We start from the raw sequence: 18,180 nt of genomic DNA, 5'->3' as shown, positions 1-18,180 counted from the left end.
GAGCAGGGCCACGGCGGCAGCCGGGCTGGCTCTCAGGTGCTGGTGGTCTGCAGGGCCCTGCGGTCGGGGTGCGGGGGGCTCAGCAGGGGCCCCTGAGCCGTGCGGCCGCGGCCACACCTCACCCGGCACGGCCGGCTCTGCCGGCTTCCCAGCTTTCCCTCAGACTTGTTTTTCTGCGTGGAAGTTTCCTGGAGCCAAATGGCTCCTGCCTGCCTGCTCGGGGTCTGCAGCCTCCTCTGCGCCTGGTCAGTGGTGACGGGACACCCCTGCAGCCTCAACCACCAGGTAGGGGGGCCGAGGGGGCTCCGGCGCGGGCAGCAGCTGGGGGCAGGCAGGGGGACCTCGCTCCGGTCCTGCCAGCACAGCTGGGGCGGTGGCACCGTGCGCCTGCGGGGCAGCAGGCCCTGGTCGGCAGCTCCCACTCTGCACGGCTGGAGAGACGACGAGCAATGAAAACCCACGGGAGCAAGTGGAGTTAACGGGGAGATGTGCTGTGCCAGTGGCCACCAAGCACAGGGGTGGTTCACCCACACCTGGAGCCTAGCTGTCCTGCTCCCAGCCCTGAAGCACCCCTGCTCCCAGCCCCACAACATCCCTGCTCCCAGCCTCGGGCTGAACGCATCACGTTGTCCAGCCCATTCGCTGCAGCACAGCAGGGCTGGCAAAGCCTTGTCTGAGCTGTGGTGTTTCTGACTCTGGGGGTCTCGGCTGCAGCCGTAACACAGCCACCCATAAGGGATGCCTGGTGAGCAGCAGTGAGGCGCATCCCCGAGGGGCTCCCAGCCCTGCACTCCCTTCTCCAGTAATGGTGATGCAGTGACTGAAGCCAGGGTCCGGGCAACCATGGGGTCAGGATCCCCGAGCGCCTGGCGAGGAGCAGGAAATACAACTAACCCATCCCGGCAGGACAAGCACCACAGCCAGCAGCTTGGCTGCACCGGGCGGGAGCTGGGAGGAGGCAGGAAAAGCAGCTGTCTTGGGCGGATGGCACAGGGCAGCACTGCCCACGGAGCTTTCAGATACTCCCTCAAAAGGTTTGCACTGTCTTTCCCAGCCTCCCTGAGCCTAGCCCTGTTTGAGCTTGAGACAGGACCTGTGCGGTATCCCCATGGCTCAGCCCCATTATAACCCAGGTTTATAAGTGCACATCTGTTCCTCTAGTGAGCAGGGATGGCAGGGCCTGATAAGAGATTTAGGTGAACAGGAGGATGAAGTGTACTCTTCGCTGGGTAAAAAACTGGCTGGATGGACGAGCCCAGAGGGTTGTGGTGAATGGAGTTAAATCCAGTTGGCGGCGGATCACAAGTGGTGTTCCCCAGGGCTCAGTATTGGGGCCGGTTCTGTTTAATATCTTTATCAATGATCTGGATGACGGGATCGAGTGCACCCTCAGCAAGTTTGCAGACGACACCAAGTTGGGAGGCAGGGTTGATCTGCTCGAGGGTAGGAAGGCTCTAGAGAGGGATCTGGACAGGCTGGATCGATGGGCCAAGGCCAATTGTATGAGGTTCAACAAGGCCAAGTGCCGGGTCCTGCACTTCGGTCACGGCAACCCCATGCAGCGCTACAGGCTTGGGGAAGAGTGGCTGGAAAGCTGCCCGGCAGAAAAGGACCTGGGGGTGTTGGTCGACAGCCGGCTGAATATGAGCCAGCAGTGTGCCCAGGTGGCCAAGAAGGCCAACGGCATCCTGGCCTGTATCAGAAATAGTGTGGCCAGCAGGAGCAGGGAGGTGATCGTTCCCCTGTACTGGGCACTGGTGAGGCCGCACCTCGAGTCCTGTGTTCAGTTTTGGGCCCCTCACTACGGGAAAGACATTGAGGTGCTGGAGCGTGTCCAGAGAAGGGCAACCAAGTTGGTGAGGGGCCTGGAGCACAAGTCTTATGAGGAGCGGCTGAGGGAACTGGGGCTGTTTAGCCTGGAGAAAAGGAGGCTGAGGGGAGACCTTATCGCTCTCTACAGCTACCTGAAGGGGGGTTGTAGTGAGGTGGGTGCTGGTCTCTTCTGTCAGGTGGCTGGAGATAGGACGAGAGGAAATGGCCTCAAGTTGTGGCAAGGGAGGTTTAGGTTGGATATTAGGAAAAATTTCTTTACTGAAAGGGTTGTCAGGCATTGGAACAGGCTGCCCAGGGAAGTGGTTGAGTCACCATCCCTGGAGGTATTAAAAAAGCACGTAGACAAGGCACTTCAGGACATGGTTTAGTGGGCATGGTTGATGGTTGGACTCAATGATCTTGAAGGTCTTTCCCAACCTAAATGGTTCTATGAGTCTATGATTCTATGAAAGGAGAGGTGATCACACAGGAGGCAAAGAAACGGAAAGGCCAGCTAGCTGGAAAGCAGCTAGACCTAGAACAGGGACTACAGACCACAGCAAACTTCAGCAAGGAACCTCTGCCTGGGGGGCCCAAACATGGCGTCAAGCAGGATCCCATGCCTGCCCAAGCAAATTTGAATTGCTGACCCACTCTCTGGCAGCTTCAGTTTGGGCAGCTGGCCCTCTCCCACATAAAGCACAGGCAGGAGTAACACATGCTGGGGACTGCTCCCCAAAACGAGCTTGTATTTGGCCACCCTGTTTTGGGGGCAAAAAAAATCCATCCATGTGGGTTGATCGATCCATCTAGCATGCACTGCTGGCCTTTTGGGACAGCGAATGGTGCCTCATCTGTTTTGTTTACTAGTATGGCCACAGCCAGCCTGCACTAAGCCGCTGCCACTCGCGGTGTATCCTCAGAAATGTGGGAAGGCTGGAGGCATGGGTGCAATATCCTGCACAGGCCCTGGGGAGCAGCTCTTGACATGGGTGTCTGGTGCAGGTGCCCACTGCTCTGCAGCCCAGCAGGCTGCCTGCCCGCCCGCCTGCCTGCCCTCGCAGCAGGCAGGGATCTCGCCCGCCTCCCTGCCCCAGCTGGGAGGATGCCCTTGTGTCACGCAAGAGCTCCCTGGGGGCTGGAGGTGAGAATCTGGGGGAGGAAGAGAAGGTCCCTCTGCAAGCTGACCCCGTATGACGACTGCCCTGTAAGAGAGGACAGGAGGGTGACAACCTGGTCCCTTTGCACCCACCTCGTCTGTTTGGGGTCCCCCTCAGCTCTCCACGCACCTCCTTTACTCCTTCAGTCAGCTGCTCTCAGTCCTGGGCTGTCTTCCTCATCTTTCTCCATTTATCCTGGCCCACACCAAACTGGCAGCTCATGTGTTTTTTAAACTTGTTTGTGTCTTTGCTTTTTTAAACTCTGCAAGGGTAATTAATTAAGACATTTGAACTCCTGGGGAGTCTCGGTCTAGACATCCTCCCCAGCACAGAGAGCCCATCTCAGACAGCAGCTCTTTTCCCAGGCATGGGCCGACTGCAAAGGGAAGAGCCTCCTGCATGCTCCAACTTCCCTTCCAAGAAACATCACTGGTTTGGATCTCTCCTTCAACTACTTGGTTGTGCCCCGTCACGGGACTCTCTTGATGCATTTCCCTTCTCTGCGCTCCCTCAACCTCTCTAGCAATGCCCTGCTGGCGCTGAGCCCAGCAGTCTTCTCCAACCTCGGGACACTGCGTCTGCTGGACCTGAGCAGCTGCAGCATTGCCTACCTCCACACGGATGCTTTCAAGGGCTTGGAAAACTTGCACACACTGCTCCTAAGAAACAACAGTCTGCAAGAGCTTGAGGTCCCTTCCTTCCTGATGCTGAAGGCTCTTTTCCACCTGGACCTGCGGCACAACGCACTGGTCTCTGTGGACACCTTGAGCCTGCAGCTGATGGATGCAGTCCCGCAGGTCTGGCTGGAAGGGAACCCCTGGGTCTGCGACTGCACCGTGCACCCTCTGCAGCAGTGGCTACAGCGCAGGCAAGGTGAGCGGACGGGGGCGGGTGGCAGGAGACGTGTCAGGCAGGAGGAACCCTGGGTGCAGGGGTCCCGCTTGATCCTTTTGCTCCAACCCCTGGGCAGGATCTGAGACAGCTCTCCAGGGACCTCTCCCACCCCACTGAGGGACAGCAAACCGAAAGGTGATGTGCCTGTTCCTTGCTTGCAGTTACACACAATACCGAAGATTTCTAGGAATGACACCAGGATAATTTAGCCACTCTTCTGGGAAAGGGGCTATACATACACTTCAGCCCCTAAATCCACCTAGAAGTACCTATGTGGAGTGACCACCTTTTCAAGAGCTGCAGAGCACTTGGCAGCTCCTCCTGTGGAGCCGGATCAGGCTCCAACGCTCTGAACTTGGCTCCCAGGCGACAGCAGCCCTGTGACAGTGGGGTTTCTATCAGTATGCATGAATTTGGCATTATCCAGCTAAAAGGAGCCTGCTAATCACAGTCACACACTCGCACGGTTCCTTGGTCAGGGAATTTTTTTCTTTGGTTGTGCCTTACAACATGCTGAGGACTGTCGAGGCTGAAGGGCAGAGCCAGGAGCACCTTGCGATGCATCCCATCAACCCAGGAGCAAGCAGGGATTGTCTTCCCTAAACTGGGGAGGGGATGGGCGAAGACCTCCTGTCCCACCTTAGCCCATGTGTCTCCCAGCTGTGCAGGTGACTTGTGCATCGCCCCCGGGGCTGCGGGGCCGGGAGGTCACAGCTCTGGATTCCCAGGACCTGGGCTGCTGGATGAAGCAGCGGTTTCCTCGGGGGGTCAGCACGGCGCAGCAAATCACAGTGACCCACAGCAATAGTAAGTTGTGCAGCTATGGAGACGTCTGTAAGGTCTAGCTCCCTCCTGCCCTCTGTCACCCCAGAGGGGACTGCAGCCGGAGACCCCCTGCTCTGCCCCGCAGTCCCAGGGGCTCAGGCTGCCCGGCCACCACTGGTGCAGTGGCTTGGTGGGGAGGGTGGTGACCACCTGGAGGTGTTTGCTGGCTTTGCAACAGAAAAGTTAGCAGATGCCACAAAGCCGCATGGAGCACAGGCTCCATAGTGATGGGCACCAGTATCAGACAGCCATCCGGCCGTTTTCCCCGCAGTGTTCACATATCCTTGGTAGCTAGCTCTGGGTGAAGAGCATTTATATTGCTCCTGATGAAAGCAATCCAGTGCTGGCTGGACACTGCAGACATGCACAGGGCTGGCTGCTGAGGAGCGCCGGGTATGCCGCTGGCTGACCCACCATGCCCTGAGGTACCTTTCCTGTGCCGCAGCCACCACACCGCCCGCCGGGAAGGGGGGAAGGAGCTGGCCGTACCTGGTGGGCTTCCTGGTGGCAGCAATTGGCATCTCCATCCTGATCGCGCTGGCTGCCAAGTGCAAGCTCTTCCACAAGAACTTTGCCAGCTACCGCCACCGGCCGCTGCCTGAAACCAGCTCAATCAGAGGCAGCCCCATGGAGGATGGCAGCAGCTGGGACAGGGGCTCCTCAGGCCGGGGGGCCTGTGAGAGCCACCCTATGCCTGGTGCTGCTGACCTGCAAGCTGAGGATGATGATGGCTTCATCGAGGACAACTACATCCAGCCAAGCGAGCAGCTGCCAGAGGAAGAGGAGCGGGAATCACACCTCTCCGTCTGAGCCTGCTGCCCAGCTACCACCACTGCGGCCTTTCGCCGTCCCCCCCACCTCCATCCCCTTCCTGCCCTTTCCCACCCGCCCTCGGCTTTTGGCCCCATGTGGCTGGGGGCAGGAGGAAAGGAGTGGAGAGGAGGGGTGGGCTGGAAATGGTGATGGAGGCTGAAGGCAGCCAGCCCCATGGTGCCCCAGCATGACACCAGCGGGGCTACATGGGGACACCAGACCCACTGCTGCTCTCCCAGCCCTGCTCGGATGCTGAGGATGAAGGAGATGGTGCCTATCGTGCCCGGGCAGCCTGGTGGGGTGGGAAGAGGAGCCTGCCCTTGTGCTCCCTGCGGGGTCTTGGGCACCGGCCCCACTGCCCCATGGCGCCAGACCCAGCCCTGCTCTGTCCCTCAATGCGTTGTCACTCTGGGGTGTGATTAAAGCGTGATTTAACCCTGCCTCTGCCTGCGGTGGTTTGTTGGGGCTCTCCCAGCAGCAGTGCCGGGAGAAGACACCGCGGCCCACAGCTGGGGTGTGGCTTTTTTTTGCATGTGCTTTCAAGGACCATAAATACATTCCTCATTAACTGCGGCGGTGAGAGAACAGGTCTGTGGCACCAGTGCTCTTGTGCAAACAAATCTGTCACCTGCTGTGGCGCAGGCAGCCCTGCTGCGTCGTCGCAGGGTTTCTGTGCATGTCTTTCCAGCGTTGCTTCCTGCCGCGTCCCTTCTCTTTTTTCTCTCTTCCCTCTCCATCAAGACGTGCTAGAAAGGCACTTACGTTTCCCGTGTCAGCTCTGCAGAGCTGAGCGAACTTGTTGGCGGCACCGGTTTTGGCGTCAGGCAGGCACGTGCACTGGGGCGAGACAGCCTTGTCCCCAGGCACCTATTACAGAGTCCCGTCTGTATCTCTAACCGTGGAGTTGTAAGAACATTATAATTTTTGCATTCCTGTCATCTTTCTGGTACGATAAACAGCACATGAGACATAGGTAACTGCAAATTGTTTCTGCTGTAGCCAGTCATGCCTGCGTGGGTCACGCTACAGTTAAAAGCAGGGAGCAGCAGTGGCATTCACCCTCCTTAGTAAGTGGTTCACAAGGCTCATACCATCCGGATGGGAAGACTTCCCAGGGCACAGCCCAGTCATTACCGTCCCTGATGGCCTGGGAATCTCTCTGTCATGCTCCAGAGCATAAAGCATCATCACAGGGATGGCATTTCTTGCAGCCCTGCCCCACGGCTAATTCCCCCATCTCCTTCAAACCTCCATCTCACTGTAAACTGCCTTTGTATTTCTCTACTCATTAGGATATTTATAGAGCGCAGTGTGTACAAAAGTAAATAATACATGTCAGAGAATGTAAACCAAAGGGGACGACTGGGTCAGGCGTTGGATGGGCGATACAGGCCAGTGACTTAAAGCACCTTCCAGAGAGGGAACGTGCCATTTGAAGCCATGAGGAGGATGAAAACCTGCTGGCTTGTTTCAGCAGTCAGCCAGTTTTTGTTCTTAAATGCCATATTTCTAAACTGAGCTTTACTTTTGCAGTCACTGCCTCATGCTTTGACTTCTGGGCTCATCTTAACAGCTACCTGTGAAAATACAATATATGCTGTAATTTTGGGGGAATTTCTAGTATCTTTCAGGTAAGATAGGAGACTTAAATCTGAGGGCTGGGAAAATGCATTTCAGTTATCTTCTGGAGGGTATTTTCTGGGCTTTTCAACATGCTTTTCAATCCCATGAACTTGTGCTAGATGCAGTATTTTACTCTTGGTCTCAGCGATGTCTTAAAAGAGATTAAAAATACAGCTGCCCAGGCTTATTTATCCAGGCTCTTGCTCACTCCCATCCCTCAGTACCTACTGGTGGGTTGCTTGTCTACTTTGACCCTGCTGGGAGGCCCACCCATTTATTCTTTAACTGAGCAGACGTGGCTGTTTTTCTGGTGTGCGGGGGGCCCCAGTCCCGTGACAGCCCCTCTGCCCCCGCTCCAGGCAGCTCCAGTGCCAGTGGGCAGGAGGCTGGCAGCTCACATGGGGGGAAATGCATCTGGCATGCAGAGCTGGGAATACAAGGGGGTCAGACCAGAAAAGGAGGAGCCTTCTCAAGGGGATCCCCCCGGGAAGCTGCTGGAAGACCCGCGGTTGAGGCTGGCGGACGGGAGCAGTAGCAGGCATGCAGGCAGACTGGTTCCAGGATCATTGCAGGCAGCAGCTGCCGCCTCGAGGCTCGAGGCTCGAGGCTCGGCCCTACTGCAGGGCAAAACAGCTTCTCTGTAAACAAACCAGCTGGCACCGATATATTCAGGAGGCTTTGCGTGCTCCGTGTGAGCATCTTTGAGGGGCACGGCAAGGTCTTAGGTTCACACAGTGGTGGTAAGGGGGACCAGCTATGCCTAGGTCCTTAAGCAGAGGGAGGTGCACGTGCATCTGAAGGTGGGAGTCGTGTATCAGGAAATAGTACATGCATTTGGGGGACTGTGGTGGTGTTGCCATGCTGGCTGATGAGCCGAAATCACAGCCGCCCGCTGAGGGACCCTGGGCTGTCATGATTTCTGCCCTGGGCTCAGCCTGAGCAGAGGCCAGCTCTGCACAGCTCTGCCACCTCCCACTTCGCAGAGAGGCCAACGCTCAAGCATCAGCCTTCAACATGGTCGACTTCTGTAACACTTTATTATGGATTTGCATGCACAACACAGGAACCAAGAAAGGAGCAAACAAGTACCACTGCTGCAGAGGTGAGTCAGTGACTGGAGCAGCGCAGGCTGCGCGTCTGGGCAGTCAGACACCCAAACCACTATCTTTGGGGACAGCCTGTTCTCAGCCATTATTTCCTTGGGTTGCTGACACGGCACACAAACGTCCTTTTCTGGCACAATTCATGGGCATTTGGGGCACATTTTGAAGGGGCTATGGGGGGGAGGATTCACCTTGGCATGCAGGCAGTGCAGAGCTGCGAGCTCAGCACAGTCCTGCGTCTTCACAGAAATGCCCAGATGTGCAAAACAGCTGGTGTGCAGGCAGCTGTGGCCTGTCCACATGTGCAGGTTGGGGGAGCTGGGAGTAACTGCTAAAGCACTGATGCAGGCAGAGACAGTGCAGCTTGGCATAACTGCACATGCACCAACACAGATGTGCAGAGCAGCAGCAACGGTGACGGTGCAAAAATGTCCAGCTCTGGCCTGTCCCTCCCTGCGTACGCACAGGGTCGTGTGGGTCCTGGGGTCAAACAGCCTGGAGGGGAAGGACGGCTTTTTGCTTTGCAGAGGATTTAGCACAGAAGGACCTGAGCTTAGTAACACCCTCTGAACTCTTGGGCAGATTAAGGGAAATGATGCAGAGAAAGGAGGAAACAGCAGTTTAATAAAATCTATAGATGATGTGAAAGTGGCAAAGGAAAATGTAGAAATAACAGAGATCCAGAAAGAAAAGCCAAAATGATGTTCCTGTACTTTGGGGAAAACAATCCAAGGCTTCGGGGCAAGGAAAGCCAGCAGGAGCACGGCAAGAGCAGGTGAATACAGAAGTGCCCTCATGCAATCTGAGTGCATCAGGAATGGTGTGGTCTGGAGCTGCAAAGGGGATGAAGTCCTCATTGTCCAGTGTATACCTGGTGGAGTTCACTGATGCTGAACTCTGACACTGCCTCCACGTGTAACACGGACAGCGATTCGTGCTGTTAACTAAGGGAATGAGCTATTGTCCTCTTCCAAATAAATTTGCTACCAGGCACCAAAAAATAATAGCTCAGTCTTATTCCATTACAGAGGGAACTTAGCAAATAATAAGCAAAAATAACAGCTGGGGCAGAGCAGCTCAGGTAAGGGGGATATGGGAGCAGACAGGAAGATGAAGAGAATGTTGCGCATGAGCAGCTTTGCTAGGAGGTTATGATCTGTGTCTATGGAAAGGGCAGTGAAATGATTTGTGGGTCTATGGAGGAAATGAGAATTTTGACAGGTAAATTAGTGTCAAGTCACAGGAAAAGCTCCTGGGGGTGAGTTGTTAGCATGCCTCTGGGAAAGACACCTCGGTGATAGACACCTTGTAGAGATAAAACACCAAAAAAGCTCCAGGTAAGGCCCAAGTGGTAGCAGAAGAACTTTATGCCCCGCAGCAGCTGCAGCACTCAGCAGACAGAAAGAGCACAGGAACACGCAGGGACTGGGATGAGCTGCAGCGCTCCCACGGCAGCAGAGGTGCCTCTGCTCGGGAAACTCCTGTCTGAGGGCAACCGCACTCCCCCCTCGCACCGCCCTTGCAGAGCAGCGGCTCCAGCCCCAGGATTCGGGCATCCCATGACCATCCCCCAGAGACTGCACCTTGCTGTTTGTGGCTCGCATGGCTGGAGCACACTGGTGTGAAAACAGAGCCGTGGTTTGATAAACCACGGAAGGTGGTGGGCCACAGAAATGTAATATTGGAACAGATCCTGGCATTGCAAACACAAACAGCATTTCATGTGAGGTCCAGCCATGCTGGGCCTCTGGCACACAGAATCCCATGCAAATCCTACGCTCACTCCCACAGACACACAGGTGCTTTCTCGGGAGCAGCCCCTGCAGCCGTACCTCCTACCGAGCTCCCTTCACTTGTGCTGCATGCCTGCTGACACACAGAATATTTCCTGCCATTCATCAGCTGCTAGAGGCTCTACTTTGCTCAGGAGCTGGCGGCTCTGCACAGAGCACAGGGTGGTTTTATACCACCCACAATCACAGCTTCTCCTGCCAGGAAAGTGCACGAGACAGCTCCAGGAACTGCAGGAACCAAGCAAGTACTGGGGTCCCCGGGGGTACAGGACAGGCTCACCTTAACTCTGTGTCTGGCGTCACAGCCGGGCAGGCAGCAGCTGTCACGGGAGGCTTGCGGAGATAAAACGCCAACCAGGCCAGCGCTGCGCTCCTAACGTGCCAGGTCAAAGAGCCTGTCCAGGCACCCCGAGACCCTGCTGTGCCATCAGCCTGGGGCAAAGCAAATGCCAGTCATCTCCAAAAGAAGCACAAGGCACACCGCGACGCTCGCCCTTCCTTCAGGAAAGGCCGGCACAAGCCCTGCTGACGGGTCATATCCAGTGAGGCTCACGCAGGGGTGTCCTGGGTCAGATCAGGTTGGCCATGCTGGAGGTGGGAGGAAGCCGCCTGTTTGCAGCGAGGCGGCCGGAGATGGTGAAGACACGGATGTCGCCGGTCTCCAGGCTCCGAGGAGCCGCCTGGCAGCAGGAGGTGCAGAGCAGGTAGAGCAGCAGGCAGAGGAGGATGGCACTGCCGGCAGTCAGGAGGACAACCCCGCTGGTGAACATGCTGGCCAGCGGCCGTGCAGGGCTGAGCTGCATGGTCGTGGTGGAGAGGATGGTGAGCACGACCCCGCAGACCACCAGCACCAGGGCGCTGAGCAGCAGCACCAGGCAGTCCGAGAAGCCCCCGCTCTTCAGGAGCTCGATCTGGTCCCGGCTGCGGATGCAGTTCATGTCCTGGATTGCAGAGCTCAGCAGCTGCTTCAGCAGCACGAGCAGGGCCAGGAGGCAGAGCGTGGTGCCCACGGCCAGCCGCCACTCCCCAGAGCGGCTGCTAGTACTATACAGCAGGATGATGCCCCCGATCCCGCAGGCCAGGATCAGCACCACAGCCATCCCGTAGCACAGGATGGACTTCTTGGGGTCCTGGAACCACCAGAGCTCCACATGCTCTTCCAAGATGTTCCTCTGGATGTGGTCCGCGTCCGCAGGCGTTCGGGGGCTGCTCAGCTCTGCCAGCTCCGGCATGGTGGGAGGCTGGGTGGGGAGGGCACGGTGGGGCGGTTGCACAGATTAATCTACACCCTTACAGTGAAGTGGAGGGTCAAGGCAGCAGCGGTTGCGAAGGCAGCTGCATTTCTCAAGTGGGGACGCCTCTGTTTCATTCTTTGGAGCCTGGTGAAGCTCCCTTCTGCAGCAGTGCCATCTGGAGAGCTATGGTCCATGCGCTGGGGCTGAGCCCACCCCCCAGGCAGGGCTGCAGGACATAGTGGAGCACCCCTGGAGCAGCACCGTAAGGGAACAACCAGGGCTGTGTCCTTCCTTTCCTGTGTCTTTCATCTGAAAAAGTCAAGAAGAGAAGATATCATTAAACAGAGACCCTGCTCCCCTGAACCAAACAATCCCCTGCCAAACCCTGGGCCTTGGTTGCTCCATACTGGCCCGAAGACCTTTCCCTGCCTCCCTCACAATAGCCCCATGCAATTGGAGCACAGATCAGCCACGCACATCTTCAAGGAGACTTCCACGCACTGCTGGGGGACCTCAGCCTGCCCCAAGGGCGAGTCTCCTGCCTCCCCAGCCCCGTGTGCCCTGCTCAGAGGCTACTGGCACATCGCTGCCCGCAGGACTCTGCCTGCAGCTGGTGCTGGCAGCAGGGCAGGGACGGAGCAGAGGCAGGTCCCTCCTGGGATAAAGCCCCATTCACAGCTCTGGCTTCACATGCTCCCTCATCAGCATCAGCCTCTTGTCACCAACTGGCTCTGCTGCCCAGAATGACATCGGGAGGTGGGGGTCAGGATCAGGGCTTAACCCTTTCAGTGCAGTCGCTGGAAGAGCGAGAGCTGCCCTTGCTGCATGTTCTCAGCCTTGTCCCTACCCCTGCACTGCCAGCGGTTCCCCCACCCAAGTTCCCTACAGAAACACGATGGTTACATCTCCAGTGGTCTCAGCGCTGCCCTGGAAAGAGCCCCCAGAAAGCTGGGACCTGGCACCCTGCAATTTTGCTCTCTTCTTTGCTGGTCCCTGAAGCATTCCCCACTGGAGGGGAGCAGGGGAAGGGCAGCAGTGGCTGCAGGGTGAAGGCAGGCTCCCTGGTGCTGCGCTCAGCCGGGCTCCCCTCGGCACAGTACCTTGTCTCAACCCGCAGCCTGGCTTCCCAGGCTCATCACCTCCCCAACATCCGGGCCCCCCTCAATTCTTCATGGGTACAGTTTTACACCAAGAGTGGAAACCACTTGCATTTCTCTCACATAACGTCCCGCACCAGCATGTGAGTGCTCTGGCTGGTTCCACAGCACCAGAAGGACCCTCCAGCACGACTAGTACCCAAAGCAAGGAGAAGTGCTGGGGAGGACAGTGCGGGAGCGTCTCAGGTATGGCTGAGCCTTGACACATGGGGCAGACCCTGGAGACCCACGAACTGCCTCCCTGGTCACCTCCCACACAGGACGACGCACGCTCGGCCATCGCGGGCACACATACACAAACTGGTCAGAGTCCCGCAGGAGCCCGTGGTGGGGACAGGAACCGATGCAGATCCCCTGTGTCAGAGCTGTGTTACTTCTCCCAGGTGGGGGGATGGCCACGCAGCACCCTGCCTGCTAGAAATGGCTCTCCGGGAGCCTGTCAGCCCATGCCAAACACTCCCTTTGTCTTTGTGCCCTGCTCTGCACGGTGCTGGGACTCTGGGCTCATTACGGACAGGTGGGGACAATTTGTGACCTCCACGCATGGCAGCTCTGCACACACCAGGGATCTTTGCTCCCACAGCTCTCCCTGGCCTCAGACGGTCTCCACAGACGCATCCCCTTATGGCAATGCCTTTGCTACCAGCAAACGCCTCAAAATCCCCCTCCATCGGGGACAAGCCAACGTGGGGTGGGGGGAGAGGGAGGACAATAGTGTGGGGGGGTGCCCGAACCAGACACCGCCTGACAGTGTCAGGCCAAGCTCCTCCTGAGTCACTCCCCGGCTGTGATGGAGCATGAGGTCACTTTGGACGTGGCTCAGGGCACGCTGCCAGCTGGCAGCACGTGTCCAGGAAGTCTCTAACCACCACGGGTTTGCAGGCCCGGGACCCATCACGCCACGTGAGCGGCGCACTGTGCTATTCCCTCGCACGGCTGCCGGTGCTTGAATTGCCTGGGCAGGGAGTGGGCTGGGACACGGAAGCCCAGGCTCCAGAGGGTACACTTGCCTGGAGGCCCGTGGGAGATCTGCAGCTCCCGGCTAGAGCCAGAACAATCAGAAAGCATCAATTAGAGAGAAAAAAAAGCTGTGGTTGAATATGCTGATTTGTGCCTGCTGGGACCCACTTCGATTTTGCATGAGACGGAAGATACCTTGTGCTGTCCGCATGTGCCCAGGACACAGGTTCCTGAGAAGGTGAGGATATCACGGGGCACTTTCAAAGTAGAGGGGCGAGAAGAGGTTGAGCCCGGAGACGTTTCCTCAGCCTATGCAAACCAGCTCAGTGCTAAGCACTACTTCCTCCTGCCTTTCCTTCTCCAAGCACAGCAGTGCCTTATCTCCTCCTTACCAGCGAACGGGTGAGTCTAGTAGATAGCAGGTTTGTAGATTAGATCGAGATTTTGGACTAAGAAAACATGAAGCTTGGAGAAGTGCAAAGTCTGCGGCCTTCTGCTGCTTGACCAAAATTGCGCACACAAGTTGTGAGTCAAACAGTAAGCATAAAAAACACAACAGCACTAACCACAATGAGGGAAAATGCGACCAAAAATCAAGCTATGGCACTGCATTCTCATGTTACTTTTTAAAATTTAGCCATTTTAATTTTTATTTGCTCAGAAGGTCAGGGAGCAAGATAAAACTATTAGAGCATCTGGCTGCAGAACAAAATAAGGTACGACCTCTACGAGCAGGTGTTTCCCAGTGTTATATTAACCTCTATTAAACAAACGATTTGGAGAGGCAAAGGCTTCCACTGAAGTGTGTCTCCATGTTTCCTTGTGTGTGTTTGAAAATGTTGTGGGAATATAAACTTTTGCTCTATAAGCCTCCACACTTGTCTTGGGCTTCTCTAGACTGCGAGGGTTTGTGCCACTAATAACAGTATTTTTACTCTTAGAATCACAGAATAATTCAGGTGGGATGGGACCTTGTGAAGCCACCTGGTCCATCCCTCTGCTTGAAGCAGAGTTAACCTCAAAGTCAGACTGAGCAGCTCAGGGCCCCATCCACTCAGGTGCTGGATACTGCCAAGGATGGAGGATCCACAGCCCTTCTGGGATCATTCCAGTGTTTAACCATCCTCACCAGGAATAAATTTTTCCTTAAATCTAACTACAGTTTCCCATTCCTCAGCACGGCTGCATTGCCTCCCATCCTCTTAAGAAAAATCTGACTGTCTTTATGTATTAAACCAAAGCAGCCCTATCCTGGGTGTCACCACTCCTTGGAGAAGGGATGAAGCTAGATCTCACAGCAACTTTGCTGATCTGGTTTCTTTGCATTATGCAGCATATCAGTTTGCCCGGAGCAGACTGAGAGAAAGGAAGGGATGTGGATCCCTGCTCTGCCATGAGGGAGAAGGACAGCAGTTGCCCCTTCTGTAGCTCTTCTTTGGGCTACTTGGTCTCACTGGTCTGGGACAGACCATAACACAGACCCTTTGGGAGCTTAAGCCAGTTAGCCTATCAGATTAGCCAGTTTGATAACGTGTATCACAGGTCATTAATCTCTACCATTTACTTACTACCGAACCCAGTGCTTTCAGTGCTCCCATCTTTGTATTAGGAGAAAAAGGAGGAGAGGACCAGCCCAGCCACACAATGCTTTCTGACTGAAGGTCGCATTTCAGGAAAAAAATTGACAAGCTGTCCTTCCCCACTGTTGGCTGGCAGCTGGGAAGGAAGAACAGGAAAGCGCTGGGAATGCAGGAAAACAAAAATGTTCATGTTTTTCCTTTTTCGCTGTGGGTTTTTTTTTCCTACTCTGACAACATTTAACTGGGAATTGAGAGTCATCGTCAACTGGTTTCTGGCCACTCCTGGCTGCAGGTGTGAGAGACACATGCCTGCTGACCGCCTGGGAATGGTTTATGCATTTATTTATTTACTTATAGACTTTTTCTGTCTGACTGATATCTGACAGATGGGCCATGGACTGTATGTTAATTAACACTTTCATTTCAGAGCCACATAAAACTCAGCTGTTGAAATACTCCTCACTTCCCTCTCCCCAAACCCAGGGTACACCATGAGACATTGCTTACCCACAGCATTCAGGAGGGGAAGTCTGGGGGTGGGACAGGCTCCTGCAGCACTTCCAGCCTTGGAAGGGTTTTATGCAGCTATGTGGACTTTGTGAGCATCATGGAGACTGAGAGTGTCCAGCAAGATTTGCTGTAAAATAACAATACATAAAATGATTTGCATGAGCAATCTACATGAGAGCCAACAGAGCCTCACAATCTCAAACAGATACAAGCCATCTCCTTCCCCTGCTTCCCCAGTCCATCACAGCTTATTTGCTTCTTGGCCAGGTCTGGACATAGCCTGTTTGGGATGGACTTGCCATCACTCTGTGCCTCACAGAAACCTCTAGTCCAGAATTGCCATAAGTATTTTCCCATCCCTTTGTGTAATTTTTCCAACTTCCATTCTATTCTGTCTATTCTATTTCAGTTGGAAGGGACCTACAACAATCATCTAGTCCAACTGCCTGACCAATTCAGGGCTGACGAAGTTAAAGCATGTTATTAAGGACATTGTCCAAATGTCTCTTGAACACTGACAGGCTTGGGGCATCGACCAGCTCTCCAGGAAGCCTGTTCCAGTGTTTGACCACCCTCTTGGTAAAGAAATGCTTCCTAAGCATATTCTATTCTATTCTAACTCCCTAGTAAGCTCAAAGAGAATCAAGCTCATATATCTTCTTTTATGCCTGAATTACTGCCAATACACAAATCAGAAGCTGTGAATGTTGTAGTGCTCAAGGCCCATCTGTGGCCCTGGGAGCAGGGACGCTGCTGCCCTGGGACATGTGGGAAGGTCTCCTCTCTTCTCCTGAGAACTCAGGAGTGGGGATAGAGGAACCAGCGGGGAATGGGAGTAATGGGGCTTTTATGTGGCATCTGTCTGTCTCACCCAAAGTCCTAGCAAAAGATCCACACTCCTTTGGCTGCTACATCAACCACCAATTTCCAGTGCTCCTCCTTTCTAGGGCTGCTCAAAATCCAGGCAAACCTATGCTGTCTAACCTGTATCTGTGGGGAGAGCCCACCCTCTCTACCCTGCCAGAGGGATAATGCTTTCCCAGAAGTGAGCATCTGTCCCACCAGCGCTTCTGCCACCAGACATCATTCGGGAAGCCTCAGGGAAGCCCTGGGCGGTGGCGGACTGTCCCTTCCTTTCACCAAGCGTAGGGGCTCTGGGGGCAAGGATGGTGGAGGGCTTGTTGTAACAGGGTCAGCATGCAGCTACTTTTTACAGAAATGCAGATAGCTTCCGCGTGCTCCATTATAAAGGTTCGTGTTTGCCTTCCTCTCTGTGTGCATAACAGGCATCCATCATCCTGACCCCACAGAGCCTGTCCTGATGCACCTCTGCCGAGGGAGGCCTGGGAGTCCCGAAGGAACGAGAAATTCCCGAGCCTTATGTGCTGACAGGAAACACGATGGCGCAAGGAAGAAACAATGTGGAGGCAAGAGGCAGGATCTCTTAAGAAGTACGTCTGAAGCAGCCCCCAAACCTGCCAGCAGTTACTGATGAAGCACGGCCCTTCCCGCGCACGCACGGGTCCCGGGGAGGAGGGCTCACTCACCTGCGGCAGATGCTGCCCACACGCGACAGCCCAGCGCTGTTCCCTGCTCCTGGCTGGCAGCAATGGTTTTTCCTGGCTTTCCTTCCACTGGATCGAGCTAACGAGGGAGCTCAGGGCGAAAATCTCTTCCCTTCCTCCGGCAACCGCCTGCCAAGAAACAGGTGCTCCTGCCGGCTCCCCTTCCTGGTGCGGGACGGGCAGCACCCTCGATAGGCTGCAAGCCCTCACCTCTCGCCCGGGCAGGTGCATTCCCCAGCAGGGTGGTGTCTCAGCAAACCTGCTGCTGGCCTTGGAGAGGCTCCAGAGCCGCGCCGGTGTGCAGGTGCTACCCCTCCCTCCCTCCCCCGGCGGGATCTGGCCACACACCGATCCTGGAAGGTGGCTCATTTCCTCCCAGCTGGAGGTGCAGGGGTGCCCGAGCCAGGGAGCAGCTCCCAGGCAGCAGGTGAGAGGAAGCCTGCAGCCGGGCTGGCAGCGCGAGGGAAGATTTGACACATTCAGCAAGTATTTGGTATTACGTGCTGTTAAATAAAATAGCCCCTGCGCTACTGTATAGGCTAGGGCCATCTGGTCGCATCAGGACTGGATCTTTGTATGGCATTTAGACCAGGCAGGCGCTTAAGTCAGGCAAGGTGTCATGGTGGTGCCACCTCCGTCACCAGGCAGCTGCAGTACCCCCCTCCCTGGGAAAGAGCGGCATCAGCACAGCCTGCCGTGCTGCAGAAGAGCTGACTTCCTGGTAATCTAGTTGGAAGAAAAGGGTGACCATTTTGAGAGGAGTTAGGGAAACAGAGAAGGACTTATTTGAGAGAGGAAGAGAAAAAAAGGAAGTAGCAGGAACACAGAAGTCAGCAGGGGAATGGGACTCCCAGACCGAGTGTGTGCCCCCTCCCTTGTGGCTGGGCTTAACGACAGCAGAAGGGATCACTACTCTGAGTCTGAGCAGCTGGAAAATCTCCTGGGAGATGTAGAAAGAAGAGAACGGGGCCGACAGCAGCTCTTGCCTGACTAATGGAAAGAGAGGCTCAGTTATTAAGTTGCATGCTAGTTTTTTAGCAGGCTATGAGAAGGGAAGCTTAGGATATGCTAATACAATAGACACCAATTACTGTGACAGCTTCAGGAATTTGTCTGAGTAAAATCTGACAGATCTTTTGAAACTTGCGAA

The 18,180-nt window shown here is 55.4% G+C and overlaps 2 protein-coding genes across 3 annotated transcripts; one reads left to right on the top strand and one right to left on the bottom strand.

The window, feature by feature from the left end:
* C11H1orf210 (chromosome 11 C1orf210 homolog) lies at window positions 1-5,944 on the top strand. The gene is made up of 4 exons (XM_052802312.1): window positions 1-285; window positions 3,338-3,845; window positions 4,527-4,673; window positions 5,137-5,944. The coding sequence occupies exons 1-4, from the start codon at window positions 199-201 to the stop codon at window positions 5,499-5,501; spliced, it is 1,107 nt and encodes a 368-aa protein (XP_052658272.1). The 5' UTR covers window positions 1-198; the 3' UTR covers window positions 5,502-5,944.
* A 2,203-nt stretch (window positions 5,945-8,147) lies between these two features.
* On the bottom strand, window positions 8,148-17,162 carry TMEM125 (transmembrane protein 125). Of its 2 annotated transcripts, XM_052800403.1 has the most exons (3): window positions 17,013-17,162; window positions 15,463-15,592; window positions 8,148-11,567 (listed from the first exon to the last, which is right to left on the bottom strand). In XM_052800403.1, exon 3 carries the CDS (start codon window positions 11,253-11,255, stop codon window positions 10,593-10,595), a length of 663 nt encoding a protein of 220 aa, XP_052656363.1. In that variant the 5' UTR covers window positions 11,256-11,567; window positions 15,463-15,592; window positions 17,013-17,162; the 3' UTR covers window positions 8,148-10,592. The 2 variants fall into 2 exon arrangements, with proteins under 2 accessions (XP_052656363.1, XP_052656362.1); XM_052800402.1 differs by lacking the exons at window positions 15,463-15,592; window positions 17,013-17,162 and adding an exon at window positions 11,736-11,913.
* Between the last annotated feature and the right edge of the window lie 1,018 nt (window positions 17,163-18,180).

The sequence above is a fragment of the Harpia harpyja genome, chromosome 11 (assembly GCF_026419915.1).
Source record: "Harpia harpyja isolate bHarHar1 chromosome 11, bHarHar1 primary haplotype, whole genome shotgun sequence".
NCBI lineage: Eukaryota > Metazoa > Chordata > Aves > Accipitriformes > Accipitridae > Harpia > Harpia harpyja.
The sequence above is the reverse complement of the archived record's forward strand: the minus strand, read 5'-3'. Positions and strand labels throughout refer to the sequence as shown.